The sequence below is a fragment of the Schistocerca nitens genome, chromosome 5 (genome assembly GCF_023898315.1).
Source record: "Schistocerca nitens isolate TAMUIC-IGC-003100 chromosome 5, iqSchNite1.1, whole genome shotgun sequence".
Taxonomy (NCBI): Eukaryota; Metazoa; Arthropoda; class Insecta; order Orthoptera; family Acrididae; genus Schistocerca; species Schistocerca nitens.
This window is the reverse complement of record NC_064618.1, coordinates 340,287,180-340,308,192: the sequence shown is the minus strand read 5'-3', so window position 1 is coordinate 340,308,192 and position 21,013 is coordinate 340,287,180. Positions and strand designations below refer to the sequence as shown.

Genomic DNA, 21,013 nt, shown 5'->3' with positions numbered 1-21,013 from the left:
ATTATTTATGAAAAAAAGTAGAACAGTCAAGCCGACTAATGCTCAGAGAAGAATATCAAGATTTTAAACTGAAGGCTGATTCTAAATGGTTTTGCAGGGGTGCAACACTGGGGAAGTCACAGAGGTCCTCTCTTCAAGTTGGACAGGATTCTCAAGCATTAGCAGCAATAGGAAATATGCAGCATTCTTTTCCAATGATCAACAGAACTATGAGTGTTGATATTGTTATAAAAAAGGAAGTATTGTTGCTAAGTAGTTGGCCCTCATTTACAGGAAAAGTAAGGATTACACTATGTCACCAATTTTTCAAATAATATGCAGTGAATGAAAATATGATTGTGAACTTTTCTTCATGAAAGAATTCAGTTAAATAGGATCAGGTAGTAATACTGAGGAGGGCAGGGAAATATGAGGGGTTAATGAAGGGGTTCACAGGAGATTTGTTTTAGGCCCTCTGTCTCGTGGCTGGTTTGATGTGGCCCGCTTACCTTCCTCTCCTGTGCAAACCTCTTCGTCTCAGTGTAGCACTTGCACCCAACATCCTCCATTTTTGGACTTATTCCAGTGTCTGACTTTGCCTAGAGCTCCCTATAGTATCGTGGAAGTTATTCCCTGATGTCTCAAGGCATTTCCTATGACACTGTCCTTACTGCTTGTCAGTGTTCTTCATATGTTCCTTTCCCTGCAGATTCTGCAGAGAACTTCCTCTTTTCTTCAGTCCACCAATTTTTTTAACATGCTGCAATAACACCAAATCTTCAATTGTTTGCTTACCTTCTTTTCTGATTTCCAAACATTCCATGATTTTCTTCCATACTGTGCTCTAAGTGTACATTCTCAGAAAATTTGCTCCTCAAATTTGGGCCAATTTTTGATACTAGCAGACTTCTCTTAGCAGGTATGTCTTCTTTGCCTTTGCTAGTCTGCTTTTTCTGTCCTCCTTACTTTGTCTGTTATGTATTATTTTGCTTCCAAGGTAGCAGAATTCATTCACTTTGTCTATTTCTTGGTCACCAGTTTTGATGTTAAGTTCATCACTAATCTCATTTCTGCTACTTCTCATTACTTTTGTGATTCTTCATTTCACTCTCATTCTATATTCTGTACTCACTAGGTTATTTATTCAATTCAACAGGTCCTGCATTCTGTACTCATTCAGTTATTTATTCCATTCGACATGTCCCGTAGTTCTCCCTCACTTTCACCTGTCATCAGTGAACTCTATTATTGACATTCTTACACACTGAATTTTAATCTCACTCCTGAACCTTTCTTTTATTTCTGTCATTGCTTCTTCAACATATAGACTGATCAGCAGTGGAGAAAAGCTGCATCCCTGTCTTACACCTTTTTTAATCTGAGCACTTCATTCTTGGTCTTCCATTCTTATTATTACACTGTACAAAATACTACAGCCAGCCGAAAGGTTTCCTGAAATTATTTTGTTGTACCATTACTAGTTTTGGGCCCAAGCCCATCATCAGGTGGTAGCATTGCCTTCTTTGCAAGGTTTACGTTTGTGTCTTCATGGAAAGCCCTCCTTTACATAAAATTAAATCTCGCAAAGAAGTGCTTCAATGCTGTTGCAGAGAGAGCTCACAATGGAATGGTTCTGCTGGCATGCACTGCCCTCTTATATAGAGAACGAGTGACCTTGGTTACGTAACGCGCTGATAACGGACTTATACTCAGCAGGCACCAGGTGGCGGGTGTTATCCCGTATGTGCGCTGTAAGTAAATCTAGCTACATGCTCTGCTGGTACGTCTAGGCCGGGTGCCGATCCAAGTTGGGCAGGTTGCGTCACCGACTCACTAGGCACTCAGCGGGCAGTGCGACACTATGTTTTTGAATTTTTTCATATTGTTGCATCCTTGAGCCCCCGGTTCGCGATGTATGACTAGTGGTTACAGGGGTCAAGGATCAGAGTTTATTAATAATTATAGTACAAAGTAATATCTCCAGTTACCATTCCGCTGTGAGCTCTCTCTGCAACAGCATTGAAGCACTATGCCTCGTCGACGTGTGTATCATCAACGTCGCCACCGCATGCCTGTCTACAAGCATATTATTAGCCTCGAGAATAAACTTGGAGGAAATGGAACAGCCCAAGCTGTTATATTGAATGGACCAATATTCTTCTGTGGCTGCAGGGTCAATTTTACTTTGGACGTCACTACTGGAAATTCTGGTAATGGCTGGTTTACACTAGCCATTGTTCGTTGTGAAAATGCTGCCCTTCCTGGACTTGAATCTTATGTTATCACCTACAAAACATGGCATTGTGGTATAGACCCAAAGACGCAAAGTAGATCTAGTTATGTATATAGTAATTTGCCTTTTACATTGTATACACGTCCCTGTAGAAAAGTTAGTAATGATGAAACAATTCATGTATGGATGAAAGGACTTGGTGTACTTGTTGAAAATGTAACTGTAACTGAGATATTACTTTGTACTATAATTATTAATAAACACAGCCCGCCCGACTTAGCTCGGCGCCAGGCCTGGACACACCAGCGTAGCGTGCTGCTAGATTTACTTACAGCACGCATACGGGATAACACCTGCTGGCTGGTGCCTGCTGAGTCTAAGTCCGTCTTCAGCGCGTTACGCAACCAAGGTTACACATTCTCTATATAAGCGGGCAGTACACGTCAGCAGAACCATTCTGCTGTGAGCTCTCTCTGCAACAGCACTGAAGCACTATGCTTCGTCAAAGTGTGTATCGTCAGCGTCACCACTGCATGCCTGTCTACAAACATGTTATTGCCGCCCGCGGTGGCCGTGTGGTTCTAGGCGCTGCAGACTGGAACCGCGGGTCTGCTACAGTCGCAGGTTCGAATCCTGCCTCGGGCATGGATGTGTGTGATGTCCTTAGGTTAGTTAGGTTTAAGTAGTTCTAAGTTCTAGGGGACTGATGACCTAAGATCTTAAGTCCCATAGTGCTCAGAGCCATTTGAACCAAACATGTTATTAGCCTCGAGAATAAACTTGGAGGAAATGGAACGTCCCAAACTGTTATATTGAGTGGACCAATATTCTTCCATCTGATGATGTGCTCAGGCCCAAAACTAGTAATGGTACAATAAATCATTAAAAAAAGGTTGTGGCTAGCTGCTGTATTTCCTACTTGTGGCTTATGAAGGCAGCTGCAGTGTTCTGTAAACAAAATGGATAAAATAATTCTTATAGTTCTATTGGTTTCATACATATTGTGTATTACCCTATCAAACAATGGAAAATCCAGGATGGAATGTAGCAATATTATGAAAAGGAAAGTTGCTACTCACCATATGGCGGAGATGTTGAGTCACAGATAGGCTCAACAAAAAGACTCTTACAAAACTTTCGGCCATTAAGGCTTTTGTCAACTATGGTGAGTATATGGTGAGTAGCAACTTTCCTTTTCATAATTTTGTTACATTCCATCTTTCCCTATAATTTACACCTATTTTTCCGAGAATAGTTAAGGTTTCCATCATTTTACATTGGCAAATGCTTTTTATAGATCAACAGATTCTATGAATGTGTCTTTGTTTTTCTGAAATCTAGCTTGTATTATCAAGGACATGTCAACACTGCCTCCTGATGCCTTTAACTTTCCTGAACTCTTTTGCTGAACATTTTTCCTCTTCATTCTTTCATCATTCAGTTGAAGTATTTCTTCTGTTGCCCAAGGTTTCTTCACACCAGGATAAGATTAGTATTATTGGGCACTGGTACTCCAAATTGGGACCAGGCTGTCAATAAATTGGAAACCTTTTGGAGATGCTATCTAAAGTGGTCTTCTAGGTGTTTGAAGGCAAGGGTTTCAATTTGGTAGATGTTAGTTGGGACTGAATACTGCCATTATCTTGAGGAAGGAGCAGAACTGGTTTTAGGATGCCTGTGCCATCAAGATTTGATTCTCCAATATTAGTTTACTGATACATAGGGCTTGGAAAAATTCAAATATTTGAAGGTCATTGTGAAAGGAAGGGTGGGATCAAAGAGGAGGGAGTTTTTGAGGTGGTATCTCTATGATATTCTTGACTGAACGTGAAATCTAAATGTTAAACAAATTTCTTTACTCTGAAAATATTATCCCCATAGGTTGAGTTTCCACAATAAATGACCTCAAACTATTTAGTGAATTGAAATAGTTAAAATAAAACTAATTTTTTTTCATCTTGAGGGTGAAATACACTCTTGTGCCCATTCTTGCTTGCAAATAATTTTGTTTTTGGACAGATTTTGCCATGAGCAAACATAATTTGGTCTTCTTTTTATCCAGACATCTTTGTTGAAGTTACAGTATCATCCATTTTTTTTTTTTTAGTTTTCTTTCTATTACACGATAGGAAAATTGCTCTTTACTGTCTGTACATATAGAATTCCAAAATTGCAGTTTTTAAGAAAAGTATTCACAAATTTGGAAACAGCCAAAATTTTATATGCAGACCTTGTCTATACATGCTGACGTTATTGTGGCTTGCTGTGTTTTATGTGTGTGTGTATGTGTGTGTGTTTGAACGTGTGCATGCACACCCACTTGCGTGTGTGTGCATGTGTGTGTGTGCGTATGTGAGAGTGTGTGTGTGTGTGTGTGTGTGTGTGTGTTTGTTTGTTTGTGTGTGCACATACCTGTGTTTATAGATTTGGGTCATTTGACATTTCGGTTAGGTCACAGAATAGAGATTCATTGCAGAGAATGTGTACTCATTTACTGTTTCATTTCCTTTCTTTTCCTTCGACTATGTTTTTGTTATGGGGATATGTTGCTACATTTGAGAATGTTGTGGATATGACAGAGTCTAGTATACACCATTACTGCTGTTAGTTTTAAAGTGGCTTATGTATTTATTATTTTATAATTACTTATGTTCATTACAACACATGTAAAAATTTCCAATGATTATCCTAGTAATCAATAACTGCTGTCAGAGCTGTAATAGGTTTGCAGCAACAGAGTATGCTTTTAATGTTTGCCGTGCTCTCAGTATCTCACCCATTCTTTGTGTTGTGCAATGAAGATAACACTCTCATTAAAGAGTTCATTAATTGTTTTGATACAATATGTTCTGAAAGATAATGGGCACCAGTACATTTTAATGATGTTTAACTTGTGTCGTTAAACCTACTTAAAACTGACTTAAACAAATACAAATCTTTATGTGCCTTTTATACAAGCTGCATGCAGCAGTTAGGAATACATTAAGTTTTATGAAATGCTGACCTGCTGTTGTTAATCTCTTTAGCTATCATCCACACCATTATACATTTTATTCATTAATGCTGACACTCCAAGTAACAGTTAGTAGAGTACCATTAGAGTACCATATTGTAAAATTTATGAAAGATGTTATCCTTGTAAATATCTAAATAACTTTTAATGGCACTGTTTTTAAACACAATCAGAAGCAAATTACATTGATATAGAGTAGTTTTCACTCTAACTGACAAAATTTTCTTCTGTTACAGTTACAGAATTTTTCAAAGGGAACAACTGGCGAGTGCACCCAGAATGGTAATTACTGATAAGATGTCTTTTGTGTTATGGTTATAATTAATGTAATGAATTGACAGTGTGCTCTTAGACCTTTTATGTTCACAATCCAGTTTGGTGTTTCCATAATGAAGACCATACTTTGATTTTCAGGGTTTACTGTGAATACAACTATGCCTCTGAAAATACATTTAAAACACCTGAAGAACAGGTGCTCCATTTTTTGTCAAGAACTCGTAAGCCTGGATGGAAATGGATGTCACTGAGGCCAAGATCACCACTCAGAGATGGACATCCTAACATGAAGAAAATGGAGAAGGACTCATATTTCTGTAAGTGTGTGTCTCAGAAAATGAATTTTGATATTTAACATGCAAAGAACCAAAGTAGCAGTGATAATTATTCTGTAATCATAATACAGGGAAACATTCCACGTAGGAAAAATATATCTAAAAACAAAGATGATGTGACTTACCAAATGAAAGTGCTGGCAGGTCGACAGACACACAAACAAACACAAACATACACACAAAATTCAAGCTTTTGCAACAAACTGTTGCCTCATCAGGAAAGAGGGAAGGAGAGGGAAAGACGAAAGGATGTGGGTTTTAAGGGAGAGGGTAAGGAGTCATTCCAATCCCGGGAGTGGAAAGACTTACCTTAGGGGGAAAAAAGGACGGGTATACACTCGCACACACACACACATATCCATCCACACATATACAGACACAGCGTTGTAATGCCATGACATGAAGAAAGAACTTCTGAATGGACTTGGATCTTGAACTGGTCACTCTGGTACTGCCAGATGCTAACTTAATTGTTGTTTCTGTGTACCATTCCCCAAATGGCAATTTTGAAAACTTCATCAACTAACTGGAAAGCTATCTGAGCCATAAAATTATTTAATGCTTTATCTAAGGATTTTCAGTCACTACCAATTGAACAGTTTACAGCTAAAATTTTGTGTATGTTACAAGAGCAAAGTTTGTACAGTACTGAAGAATACTTCCGTGGTGATAGAACAGTGTCTACCTGAGCTGCGGCTCAGTGCCAGTGCAACTCTGCTATTTTTTTTTTACACTGTGTTGTAATATTGACTGTATTACTATTGTAAAGTATATTGTAATCTAGTTCTTAACATTATGTTTTAAATTATTCATTTTAGTATCATAGCACAGTGAGTACAAGAATAGTTTCAACTGCAATTTTTTATTGATTTTAGTATGGTAATATTATTGTAAACTTTATGCTCTCTGTCCAGTCATGACTGCTGAAAGGACATAGCACTAGCCATAAATGTAATAAATCAATAATGGGAGGGTTGGTGAGGGAGGGGAAATGTGCATGCGCAAGGGCTGCCTCATCAAGATTGGATTCACACAACTGTTTGACTTTTAACATAATAGGATCAGTTGTAACAATGAGGTCACATGATTGACAGTCATATCAAGTCATCATTGGGTAACTTCAACCATGCCTTCATAGTTCAACCCCAAAAGGGAAGAATTGTAGGCCTATCTGTTTAGTGAAAAATCCAGAATGGAACATAGCAATATTGTGAACATGATAGTTGCTACTGACCATATAGCACATGTGTGTGTGAGTTGGGTTTGCATGAGTGTGTGTGTGTGTTTGCAGGGTGTATATGACCCGGGACAACCGGTAGATCCGGGGAAAACTCGGGAATTATTTTGTCTGGGAGAAAACCGGGAAAAACCTGGGAATTTTTTAGGATTCCAGGAGTTTTTCATTGTTTTTGTTTTCAGTTAAATTTTTGTAGTTTTGACTGATAAAAATCGATACTCTAACAAAGGGTATTATTGTATCCCACTACTGCAGAATAATAATGCAGCAATAAAACATGAACAAGAGGAAAAACGAAAATAAAACTTAAATTGGAAAGGAAATGCGCCATATACAACAAAAAAACAGTGCTCATACAAGCGTCTGCCAACAGCAAAATGTGTCAAGGCTTTAGGAAGACTATGCAATGCTTCGTGACAACAAATTGCCTCCAATGTGCGTGACCTCACAACTGTTTACATTAGATTCGTTTCTGCAGTTACGAGTGGGATCATGCGCATGCGCAGTTGAGTAGTACCTCCTCCCGCTTCTGGCTTCAGAATTGTGGTTCTTGGCTGTGAAAGCAGTTGGAGCAAGCAGCTAGATGCTACCGGGAAAAATGTTTTGCAAAGTTTCTAAGTTGATTTCTTAATTAATCATAAGTTGATTTGTGAATGCGTGCATATTGGGGTGGCACCACTATCTCGTATTGCACCAGTTCGGAAATATCATAGTTCCGGGGCTGGTGCGCAGAGCAGTCTGACTTACAGTGGGGAAGTGGGTAGTCTCCACGTGACCCATGTCTACATTTAGTGGTTTTGCTGTTCCCTCTTCATTTACAGCTCTCATGTGAAATGAAAACAAAACCGTTTTCTGTGGCCGGGAGCTATCAAATGAATTAAAATACATTCACATATTTACGGAAGGCTAAAATGTGTTATTAGTTTCAGATTTTATTTTAATTCCATATTTCTGACAGTCAAGCATTAATGCCTTTGCAGAACAGTGAAGTAATTTTTGTCGATTTGAAAGAAATTTTCTTTTATTAATCTTTTCCATTGAGGCAGTCAATATATTTGAAACGGAGTGTTTATTCCACACTCTTGGCTAGTTTCAACTGTTCACTGCATTTCAAGTGCATGTTTTCATCTTCTAGCACATATATATATGCCATAATAAAGAACCAAACATAATACAGTACTGGTACTCCAAGAAAATTTACATCTCGAAAACCTCACTGAAAAGCTGAATATCAGTTTGAGGCATACTGCACTGGGAATCTTGACATATGAATGTTGCACTTTAAATGTTGTTGTTGTTGTGGTCTTCAGTCCTGGGACTGGTTTGATGCAGCTCTCCATGCTACTCTATCCTGCGCAAGCTTCTTTATCTCCCAGTACCTACTGCAACCTACATCCATCTGAATCTGCTTGGTGTATTCATCTCTTGGTCTCCCTCTACGATTTTTACCCTCCACGCTGCCCTCCAATACTAAATTGGTGATCCCTTGATGCCTCAGAACATGTCCTACCAACGATCCCTTCTTCTAGTCAAGTTGTGCCACAAACTTCTTTTCTTCCCAATCCTATTTAACACCTCCTCATTAGTTACGTGATCTACCCAACTAATCTTCAGCATTCTTCTGTAGAACCACATTTCGAAAGCTTCTATTCTCTTCTTGTCTAAACTATTTATAGTCCATGTTTCACTTCCATACATGGCTACACTTCATACGAATACTTTCAGAAACGACTTCCTGACACTTAAATCTATACTCGATGTTAACAAATTTCTCTTCTTCAGAAATGCTTTCTTTGCCATTGCCAGTCCACATTTTATATCTTCTCTACTTCGATCATCATCAGTTATTTTGCTCCCCAAATACCAAAACTCCTTTAATACTTTAAGTGTCTCATTTCCTAATCTAATTTCCTCAGCGTCACTCAACTTAATTCGACTGCACTTTAAATATGCACTTTAAATGTGCAGATTTCAGTATGTGTTACAAAATTCTGATGCTCTTGGAATGTCCTCCGATGTCTTGTTTCTTTTATGACATAATGTAAGATCTTTTAATGTTTAACACGTACGATCATACAGGCCTCCTACGTCATCGTAGCTGCACAAGCGCGGTGGCACCTGTTACCTGGTGCACTCAGGCAGCTGCTGAAATGAACCTATTTCTAACAGGTCGCGGGAAAATATTGCGGATGATGGTTTGAATTAGAGATTGTTTAGAGAAAAATATAGTTCTGGGAAATGTTTAGCAATTCACAAAGCATTAAATTCTTTTAGAAAATTTAATTGGCAGTGACATTAAGTCACACCACACAAAAGAATTTGGAAGTGAAAAATGTGATGGACCTGATTGTACATAGAAAATTTATTAAACTTACAAGGAAGCTATCTGAAGAAGATGTGGAAGATGAAGAAAGATAAATGGAGTTTGCTGTTCAAGTGAATTACAAAATAGCTTTGCTTTTAACAAAATGCCTGTGCCCCTTTGAAGATGGCAATTTAAAAAAGGAATGTGTAGTAGTTGAAATGGAACATTTGTGCTCATCTCAAGTACAACAGTTTCAGATGGTGCTTATATGGAACATGACCATTATGCATTGTAAAGATTTTGCATCATATTCTCTAGCTTTTGATGAAAGTGTTGATGTCATGGGCTCAGTCCAGCTTGCCATTTTTAGAAGAGATGTTAATAAGGAGCATGAGGTGAGAAAAGAGCTCCTTGATGTGGTAGCCTTGAAGAACACTACAACCTGAAGCGATATTTTAGGTTTAGTTGTAAGAAGCATTGAAAATATAAGCTTTTCATGGAATTCATTAGTTTCTGTTCTTACAGACAGTGTGCCAGTAATGACAGGGAAGAAATAAAGTTTTGTTGCACTGCTGAAGGAGAAAATACACTGCTGAAGGAGATAAAGCAAAAGCTGTCATTGTTAAATGAAATTGGGAGTGTCCACTGTACAGTTCACCAGGAGCACTTAATGTGCAAAGAGTGTTAACCTAAAAAATGTGATGAGGGGTGGTATTCATACAACCAGTTACACAATGAAGCATGAACTACAGCACAGGCAATTTAAATACTTTTTTGAGAATACTGAGAGCCAGTATGGTAGCCTACCTTATTACACTGAGGGCTGCTGGTGTAGTCAGGATGAATTAATAAATTGATTTTTGCCTCTAGTAGATGGGATAAATATGTTCATGGAAATAAATAACATGTTTTCCTGAATCGAAAGATCCCGCATGGAAAAGCGATCTTGCATTCATAGCAGAATCAGATAGCCGTCTGAATGCTTTGAACATGTCACTACAGGATAAGGATGTTGTGATTACTCATTTTGTAGATAGTTTATGAGCTTTTAAAATGAAATTGACACTTAGGGTGACAACTGGAAAAATAAAATCTAGCTCATTTTCCTAAATTATCGTCCTTGCAAGATGCTGTTGTTAACAAAGACTTCCGGCATTACTCACATATTTTAATTTCTCCAAGGAAGAATTTGAGCAATGTTTTCAAGATCTGACAGCATCAGAAAGTGATTTTGATCTGTTCCCCTCTCCATATGCAGCAACTTTTCAAATAAAAGCTGCTGCCTCCTCAGTTTTACTATGTAGATTCTATTTAACTGCTATTAGTAGCTTAATATTTACTTGATTACAGTTATATTTTACAAATACAATATTTTATATATATAAATACTGAGTTCTATTTATGATGCATGCACCTTTATAATAAACACTGATTCTTGTCATGTGTGTAACAGAACTTTTCAATCCCTGTATCTCTATATTCAGATGATTGATTCTTGTCATGTGTGTAACAGAACTTTTCAATCCTTGTATCTCTATATTCAGATGATTTGCAGATAGAGTGGCTAATGAGTTATATTTTTAATTTTCTGTTGAAGTGGCAGTGGTTCCCAGTTCCTTTTTTTATGTCATATGGGATCTTACTGAATATTATACCACCAGATTACACAATTTCATGAACAAATAGGTGAAGTGCATATGAAAATTATGACAGTACATCAAAGTTTAGTAAAAAATCATTTTTATTATCGACAACAGAACCCAATAAGGAATATATGTGTTGGAAACTGAATGTAAGAAATCCTAAATCTGTAAAAAGGCTTTACCAAGATATATTGTTGTTCACTTTGCACACTGTTTTTACTGCTCTCTTCTGCTAAACAAATACTTTCTTTACTTTAGATGCACTGTTTCAGAAGATAATTCTGTAAGACAACATGGAGTGACAATATTCATAATGAGTCAACACTCTTGGCTTTATGTCAACACAGTGAGAAATGTTTCCTTGGGTATAACAGATTGAACTGAGTTCATTGATTAGTTCTTCCAAGTGCTGACACTGTTTTATCTTGTTATTCAGTTGGACACTAAGGAACTTTATACACTGTGCTTCATTAAGTAATCTATATCTGATCATTAATATATAATTCTGTTGTTTGTTTGAAATTATGTAATGTAGGTCTTTGTGAAATTAAATCCTTAACTATTAGCTCCGAACCATTTATGTGTAATCTGAACTTTGTCTGCTAAGGTTGAGTCTGGATCCTTCATTAGTATGTGTGTGTCATCAGCAAACATTACAGTTTTTGAACTGATCTCTAAAAGCCTTGGACAGCCATTTGTTGTAGATTCATAGAAAATATTCTGAGTTCAAACGTAATGAGGTATCGCACACAGAATGACCTCCTACATGCCCACTGCCATGAATGCTGAAAACATCTATCTTATGAAACCCAACTCACACTTTTCTCATGTGCCATGCTGAAAGCCATGAAAAAAGGCGGTCAGGTAGATGGAGTATTTCTTAATTTTCAAAAACCATTTGAATTTGTGCCACATCTATGCCTATTATCAAAAATATGATCATATGGGGTATCAAGCAATGTTTGTGACAAGATTGGGGTTTTTTTGCCAGGGAAGATGCAGCAAGTCATTTTGGATGGAGAGTCAGCAATGGATGTAGTAGTAATTTTGGGAATGTTCCAGCCAAATGTGTTGGGACCCTTGCTATTTGTGTTGAATATTAATGACCTTGTGGAGAATGTAAATTCATTTAGTAACCTCAGACTTTTCACAAATGATGTAATTATGTGTAACAAAGTACTGCATGAAAGAATCTGCACAGGTATTCAGTCAGATCTTGATAAGATTTCAAATTGGTGCAAAGATGGCCAACTTGTTTTAAATGTTCAGAAGTGTGAAACTGTGCACTTAAAAAAAGTTATATCCTGTGACTATAATATGTATGGGTAAAGGTTGGATTTGATCAATTTATACAAATGGATGTAACATTTTGTAGGGATTTGAACACACAGTCTCAGTCATAGGTAAAGCAGGTGATAGAGTTCAGTTTATTTGTAGAATACTATGGACATGCAATAAATCTACAAAGAAGATTGCTAACTAAACATTCATGTAACCCATCCTAGAGTATTGCTCAACTGTGTGGTACCTGTACCAAATAGAACCTCACAGAGGAATCATGAATGGAAGATTATCCTAATAAAGTGAGCACAGAGGCGTTTAAATAGTCTCTTCTTCCCATTCTCCATACCTGAATGGAATGGAATAGTAACTGGTACAATAGAACGTACCCTGTGCCATGCACATCACTGTGGTTTGCAGAACATAGTTGTAGAGATGGATGTAGATCATTGAAGTAGGTTAAAAACCAGTCATTATGGCACTCCATTGGTTATGTTCTCCCTTTCTGAAGTTATTTTCATGCCTGAGATACAGTCTGTTAAACACAACTGGTGCTTTCTGTAGTGGAGGTAAGCATCCAACCATGTAAGAAGGATTATGTAACTCTTTGGTTTCCTGAATAACATTTTGTGGTCCACACAATAGACACTCAATATTCCAGCATGATAATTTTTATTGTTTAGCTGTGCTAGCACATCATTTGCATCATTTGAGATGTGTTGTGTTGTTTTCTCTGTGGAGAATGCTTCACAAAAACCAAAACAAGTCAGTTTACAAGTTATGCTTAATTAAATGACTCGGTATTCTGTCATACTCCACTTTCTCAAGCAGTTTGGAAAAGGCTCAAAGGAAATATATATATAAAATTCATAGGTGTTTGAGACTTCAAAAAGTCTCTGGAACCGTACAGTTTCATTTGATTAAGGCATGAATGGGAATTTGTATTGAGGAGGGAGGCATGCAGGTTAGTCTATGCAGTTGTGCAAAGCCACTGTGCCACTGTGGCATAGTGGTTAGTGCACCTGCCTAGTGAGCACGAGACCTGGGTTTGAATTCCAGACTCAGTACAAATTTTCATTTGTCGCTTCAGTGCGTGTGTGTGTGTGTGTGTGTGTGTGTGTGTGTATAAGTCTGTCAGGAAGTGTGCCCACAGTCATTAATAGGTTACAAAATAGCTTAAGCGTAATCTTGTTAAATAAGCACAAGATTTTGATGTTTATCTAGAAATACAATCACAGCTAGCAGAATCACTACTTTTTAGTGATCCGATGAATTCTGTAACCTACTTAGGGGTTTAAGAAGGGATTAAAAACACTCTTGACAACAATAAAATATTTATTTGTTATGGTTACTGGTTTCAGCCAGTATGTGACCATCTTCAGACAATTTATACCAGGATGGCAGGTTGAATGGTGAACAGAGCAGTTGTTCTGGTTCCAACAGGTGTTGTGTGGCAGGAGGAGTTAGTGGAATAGGGTGGGACAGGTCTTTTGGTAGATGACTTACTGGTTGTGCCACAAGGTGAAAGGATTGAAATAAATTATGGGAATGCAGCTGGACAATGTCATCGACAATTGCTGATATTTCCACAGGAGTACACACTGTCATTCTCAAGGCAAAACTGCAGCATGTCAGCCCTGTGCAAGAGAATTTAAAACTTTAGTTTGCAGAACAATTCCAGAAGGATGACCATACAAACATACTCACACACACACACACACACACACACACACACACACACACACACACACACACTGTATACACTAGTCCCATCATACAACCAAAGACAATTGACATCAGAAGTTATCGATAATGAAAATTAATAATGAATAGGTGAGGTAGCATTAACTCTGTCCTTCTGTTTTTTGACAATGGTGGGAGCAGAATTCCACACAGAATTTAAATAAAAACCTCAGTCTTTATTTACAAGGTTACTTGCTAATTTCATTTAAACTGTTTCTTTAAATAACACTATCCCAATAGCTGCAAGTCATGCCTGAATGTCTGGTTTGTTGCATACCAACAGTCACAGTAACAGATTTGCTTGGATATTGTGTGTGTGATATGTATGCTCAGTACATCAGTTCTCCACAGTTCTGATGATCTGCCCAATAATGCCATGCCACAACTGTGAGGAATACAGTAGACACCCACCCTACACAAACCAAGATCATCCTTTAGAGAACCTAAAAGGACCCTAATCTTAGATAGTGATCAAAAAACACATTTCACATAATATTTCTGCAAAATACAACCAACACCAAATTGAAATGCTCGCTGTATGAAGCAAAAAGGTCATATAATTTGGTGTTAACTCGTTATTGTCATCACTCATCCTGTGAATGGTTGGTCAGTAGCACGACTCATGTCTAACCTGTCTCTCACTGTAAGCATTGTGCAGAAAAGTGACCTTAAGATGGGCTTATACAGCCAACAAAGTCTCAGGGTCTGAGATGATGGTGGCCCTGTGAACCAAGGTATGAAGCTCTCCTTCACACTGAGCCAGGTGGTGACAACTATCAGCCTGTAGATAAAAGTCAATGTGAGTAGGCTTCCTGTAAATGGCATGTCCCAACATGTCATCAAGCTTTCTCCTGACAGACATGCCAAGGAAGGGAAGGCAGCCATTCTTCTCCATCTCTATCATGAAACAAATATTTGGGTGGATTGAATTCAGGTGTTCTAAAAAGTCTGTCAAATTCTCACTGCCATGAGGCCAAACAACAAAAGTATCATCTACATATCTAAAAAACACACTGGTTTCTAAGCTACTGACTCAAAGACATGTTTTATGAAGTCTTCCATAAATAAGTTGTCAATAATGTGCGGCAATGAACTTCCCATTGCAATTCTATCTGCCTCTCGTAACACTGGTTGTTGAATAAAAACTAAATGGAAGTCAACGCACATTGAAATAGGTTTGACAAGCCAAATCTCAATCAATTGTAACCAATCAGACAGAGGAACACTAATGAAGGGAGAGATGACATCAAAACTTACTAGAATATCATGAGTCATTCAAACACATTCTGTATGATTGATGTAATATAATGCTTACACTGACTGATTAGTGGGCTCCGCAGAGTTGCAAGGTGTTTTGCTACACAATATTACTCACAATTAGCCTAAGAATAATCCCTTCCTTGTGGACCTTAGGCAGGCCATGTGAACTAGGGGGACCATCACAATAAGAGAGTTGATATTCTCCTGTGATATGTAACTTTCTTCAGGAGCCTGTTAGTCTTTCTCTCACTGATCTGGTGATTTGCTAAATCAGGAAGTAAACACTCCAGCTTTTGAATGAAATCCAGCTTGTTCAAAATAACTGTAACATTGCCATCGTCCACAGGTAAAATAACAATATCTGGATCAACTCTAAGAGAAAGTAAAGCAGCCGTCTCAGCTGCTGTTATGGTATCATGCTGTTATGTGAATGTGTCCCAGTCAGCACACAATATGCCTCCCTCCTAGCTTCCTCTGCAACTTCAGGAGGTAGATTAAAAACAGCCTGTTCAACAGAATTAATAAAATCAACCACTGGCAAACACTTGGGCTTTGTTGTAAAATGTAACTAGCATGGATAAAGCTGCATCATGAAAAGCTTTCTCCGTTGATATATAGCATGATACTAAGAGCCATGGAAATTTCTCACTTCACCAAATACGGGCAGTTACAGAATGAAATTTCCAATCAGAATGTGACTGTGAAACACCTTCCAGCCAATCATAAGAAAAAGCTGACAGTTTTGATAAGCAGTCATTAAATGAAACTGCTGATGAGTGTAATGGATCCTGTATGTTCACTTAAGAGTTGATCTGGGTATTGTTATTTTACCCATGCTACAGTTGTTCTCGCCAAGCAGGATTACGTTTAAAAGATGCAGTGCTTACTATCTGATTCAGTGCATCACAACAAAAAGTGTTGAGTGAGTGAAAGACTGGCCGTCTCCTGAAGAAAAGTTCCTTGTTGCAGAAGACTATCAAGACTCTTCATTTTTATTGTGCTGTTCCTTCTAGGTTATATAGCTTTCTGAAAGTCAACAAGGGAGGGATTTTTTCTTGAGCTGCTTGTGAGTAACATCGGTGCTCCACTGTATCTTGTAGCAAAACACTTTGCTACTCTGTTGAACTCACTAGTGTGATGGCGTGACCATCACATTAAGGACTCAGCGGATTTCTTCCATTGATTACAGAAATACATATGGCTGAAACTGATATTCTAGTAGGTATGGACATGGTCTCTCTCTTCACTTGCATTCTTCTGTCTGATTTGCTATGATTGATTCAGGTCGGATTTGGTGTTGAATTAGTGAACCCATTTTGACATGTGTTAACTTCCATTTACTTTATGTTCGGCAAACAGTATTATGATCGGCAGATGGAGCTGCAATTGGAAACCTGTTGTCACCTGTTATTGCCAATTTTTTTTATGGAAGACTCTGAGAAATGTGTCTTGGAATCAGCAGCTTTGAAACCTGTGTGTTTTTTCAAATATGTAGATGACACTTTGGTTGTTTGGCCTCATGGCAGTCAGAATTTGAGTGACTTTTTAGAACACCTGAATTCAATCCACCCACATATTGGTTTCATGGTGCAGGGGGAAAAGGATGGCTGCCTTCTCTTCCTTGATGTGCTGGTCAGGAGGAGGGTTGTTGGCACATTTGGAAATGCTATTTGTAGGAAGCCTACTCACCATTGACTTGTGTCTACAGGTTGATAGTTGTCACCATCTGGCTCAGTGTGAAGGGGAGCTTCATACCTTGGTTCACAGGGCCGCCATCATCTCAGACCCTGAGACTTTGTTGGTGAATAAGCCCATCTTAAGGTCACTTTTCTTCACAATGCTTACAGTGAGAGACAGGTTAGACATGATTTGTGCTATTGACCAACTATGTATAGGGTGAGTGCTGATAATACTGAGGCGGCACCAAATTCTGCACCCTTTTTGTCTTACACAGGGAGCATTTCTGATGGGGTTGGTTGTGTTTCATGGAAGTATGATGTGAAATGTGTTTCTTGTCCACCGTCTAAGATTAGGGTACTTTTAGGTTCCACAGAGGATGATCCTGGTTTGTGTAATATGGGTGTCTGCTGTATTCCTTACAGTTGTGGCATGTCATATATTGGACAGACTGTCAGAACTGTGGAGGACTGGTCTCCTGAACATAAGTGTCACACAAAATTACAACAGCTGAGCAAATCCACTATTGTGGAACATTGTCTTGGCACAAGTCACCTTTTGGAATATAACAACACAAAGGTTGTGGCTTGCACTTCCAGCTATTTGAGAGTGTTATTAAGGAAGCAGTTGAAATTAAACTAGTGAGTAATCCCATAAAAAGACTTGCAGATTTTTGTTTAAATTCCATGTAGAATCCTGCTCTCTTCTTTGTCAAAAAACACAGGTGCAAAGTTAATACTACCTCACCCACTGGATATTAATTTTCACTATCGACAACTTCTGATGTCAGTTGTCTTTGGTACTGTGATGGCACTAGTGTTCACAGTGTTTGTGTGTGTGGCCTGCTTTCTGGAATTTCTGTGCAAAACTGAGTTTTTAAATTCCCTTGCACAGTACTTACTTGATACAGTTTTGCCTTGAAAATGACAGGATATGCTCCTGTCAAAATATCAATGGTTGTTGACGACATTGCCTAGATGCAGTCCTATGTTATTTGAACATTGTATATGCCAGGAGAAACTCAAGTCTCACAAGATGAGAAGAATTCTGGGGGTAGAGCACATACGACTCATAAGAGTGTGGGAGGGGTACAGAAGGAGGGGAGGGGATAAATGGGAGAATGGTGGAGGTGAAAGTGGGGATGAAGAGGGAGAGTGGTGGAAAAAGGGGAGGGGGGAGAGAGATCAGTGAAGAATGGGGGAGGGGCAGGGGAGGAAGATTCATTAGAGAAGGCAGTACATGATCTGGTCAGGAAAGGAATGGTGTGGACAGAAGAGGGAAGGGGAAAAGAAAGTAGAGGCAATGGAAAACAGTTTAGTGGAGATATAGGCCAGGGGGATTGCAAGAGCACAGGATAATGTGGAGAGACAATTGCCACCTGCGTAGTGCAGAAGAACTGGTGCTGGGAGGGAGTATCCAAATGGCCCATATAGTGAAAAACCTGTTGAAGAAATTTGTGTAGTGGTGTGCACCATTTTCAGCAACTGGATGATCTAGTTTGTGGTTCACCACAGTTTGGCAGTGACCATTCATGCAAGTAGGTAGTTAGTTACATCTCGTGTCCACATAGAATTCTGTGCAGTAATTGTAGCATAGCTGATGTATAGCATGGCTGCTTTCACGTGTGGCCCTGCCTTTTATTGGGTACAAAACGCCTGTGTTTGGACTACCATAGGAGATGGCGGGTGGGGTATGTGGAAGGTCTTGCAGCTGGGTCAACAACAAACATGGGGTGTAGGACAGCAATAAGGATGGACAAGGATATGCTGTATATTGGACAGGCAGTGGCTAGGATATCTTTCATCTTAGGGCACAACAAGAGGTAGTTGAAGCTGTGATGAAGGATGTGGTTGAGCTTTTTAAGCCCAGGGTGATATGGATGGTCAGAGGAGTGCTTGTCAGTGGCTGGTTCACAGCCATAAGGCTCTAGACTCAGAGGATGAAACGGCACACAAGATGGTTTATGGATGAGCTGGGTATGGTATCATCTGTCAATAATGGCCATGGTAAGGTTATCAGTATATTTAGAAAACTCCTTCTTTCTATTGCAAAAGAGGCAGCCACAGATGGCAAGGCTGTAACAAAAAGACTTGTTGACATGGGATGGGTGACTGCTGTCATAGTGGAGTTACTACTGTTGGGGGTTGGTGTGCTTGATATGAACAGAAGTATTTTTGGAGCCACCTGGGAGGTGAAAAGCTACATCTAGGGAGATGGTTCATTTTGGTGAGAAGAACCAGGTGAACCAGATTTGGTAGCAGATGTTCAGGTTATGGAGGAAAGAGTGAAAGTTGTTCTTGCCATGAGTTCAGATGAAAATGTCATCAATGAATCTGAAGTACCCAAGGGGTTTTAGGTATTGACTGAAGTATACCTCCAGATGGCCCATATATAAGTTGTTGTAACAAGTAACAAAATGTCTACTTGCAAGAATGGCCACTGCCAAACTGTGGTGAACTGCAAGCTTGACCATGCAGTTGCCAAACATGCTGCATAGATGACTTGAATGGCTGCATCACTACACTGGTGAAATGGATACTCCCTTCAAGTGAAAATTCCTCTGAACTATGCAGGTGGAAATTCTCTCCTCAGCATATCCTGCACTCTTGTGGCCTCCTGGTGTAAATATCCACTAATCTGTTTCCCACTGCGTTATCTTACCCTTTTCCTTCTCACTCCTGTCCACACCAGTCCTTCCCCGTTCAGATCATGTACTGCCTTCTCCCACAACTCTTCCCTCACTTTCTTGTTCAGTCCTTCCCTCCCCATCCCCCTTTCCACTCCTCTCTTTCTCTGTCCCATCTCTGTCTCCCACTTCATCTTGACCTTCTTCTTCTTTTTTCCTTCTCTCTCTCTCTCTCTCCCCCCCCCCCCCCCCTCTCGCTTTATATCTCTTATATGCTCTACCTTCTGAACTCCTTTTGTCTTGTTGTGCAGGCACTGAGTCATCTGTCAAGAGATCTGCCTGACTCTACCCTACCTCCACCAGTCCAGGCAACAGCATTGAATAAACAATAATCAGTTATCAGTCTGGCTGCAGCTGTGGGAATATACGTTTGGGTGTATTTGTGGTTGTATTTGTGAATGTGGTATGTAGTGTTGCTAGAGAAAGAACAAGAATTCGCAAATTATTTTAAATACTGTTTTCCCTTACTTCTTTCTATGCTCCACCCATCAGTCTGATGTAGGTGAATAGATGTTTTTCCCCTAATTTAAGAAAATACATATTTAATAGGTGAATCTACTTCACTTGAGATGTAACTTGTGTTCTAATATTATGAGTATACAGAACTCTGTAACATACAAGGCACTTTGTGCAAGATGTTGGGCAAGAAGGACACTGCACATTTTGACTTGTGAGTACAATAGTTCTTTCCATAGTCACAATTCATGTCGCATGTATTGAAGCCCATTTTCTCTTGATGTGATTGTAGCTTCTTGCCCCTGTCTGTAATCTGTTTTTTAACTTCATGAATCAGCTTACTTTGTGTGTAGGAAGGGAAGCTGTCCAACTGTTATCATCCCTCTGCCTTGATGAGGTATGTTCTTCCTATGCTCCAGTAAACCCACTATGTACTGACAAGGAACTCTCCTGGAACACTGTTGAGGAGGAGTAGAACTTCCATATAGCGAGTACACACTCTCCTACTCCACTTTAAAAACCTCATTATTGGCAGCCACTTCTCTTTATAGGAGGTCACAATATTCCAGCTAAATAATATAGATTATATACTGGTATTAGCTTTAAGCAACCTTCTGTCACCCTGTATTTTACATGGCAGCTATTTATTTAATAGAATGAAGTAATCATAAAGTATCAAATTGGGATCAAAACTAAGATTTTGCCAATAAGTAAATAAATATTCAGCTTAAATTTTCCTGTTTCAGGTGACAAGACATTGATGCAGTCTCTTGTGTATGATGCAGTGATTACAGATGGCCTAGAACGGCAGACTCCTTCATCAGTTGGCCAAGATACAAAGTGAGTACAGTAAGTTACAGCAAATGTAAAAATCTATATATGCACCATG

At 38.9% G+C, this 21,013-nt stretch overlaps 1 protein-coding gene across 1 annotated transcript in view; it reads left to right on the top strand.

The window, feature by feature from the left end:
• LOC126259958 (voltage-dependent calcium channel subunit alpha-2/delta-3) overlaps nucleotides 1-21,013 on the top strand; it is a 941,077-nt gene that overhangs the window by 753,041 nt on the left and 167,023 nt on the right. The window contains exons 17-19 of the mRNA XM_049957069.1: nucleotides 5,462-5,507; nucleotides 5,640-5,818; nucleotides 20,871-20,964. Coding sequence (XP_049813026.1) covers nucleotides 5,462-5,507; nucleotides 5,640-5,818; nucleotides 20,871-20,964 — 319 coding nt within the window. The remainder of the gene's footprint in view (nucleotides 1-5,461; nucleotides 5,508-5,639; nucleotides 5,819-20,870; nucleotides 20,965-21,013) is intronic.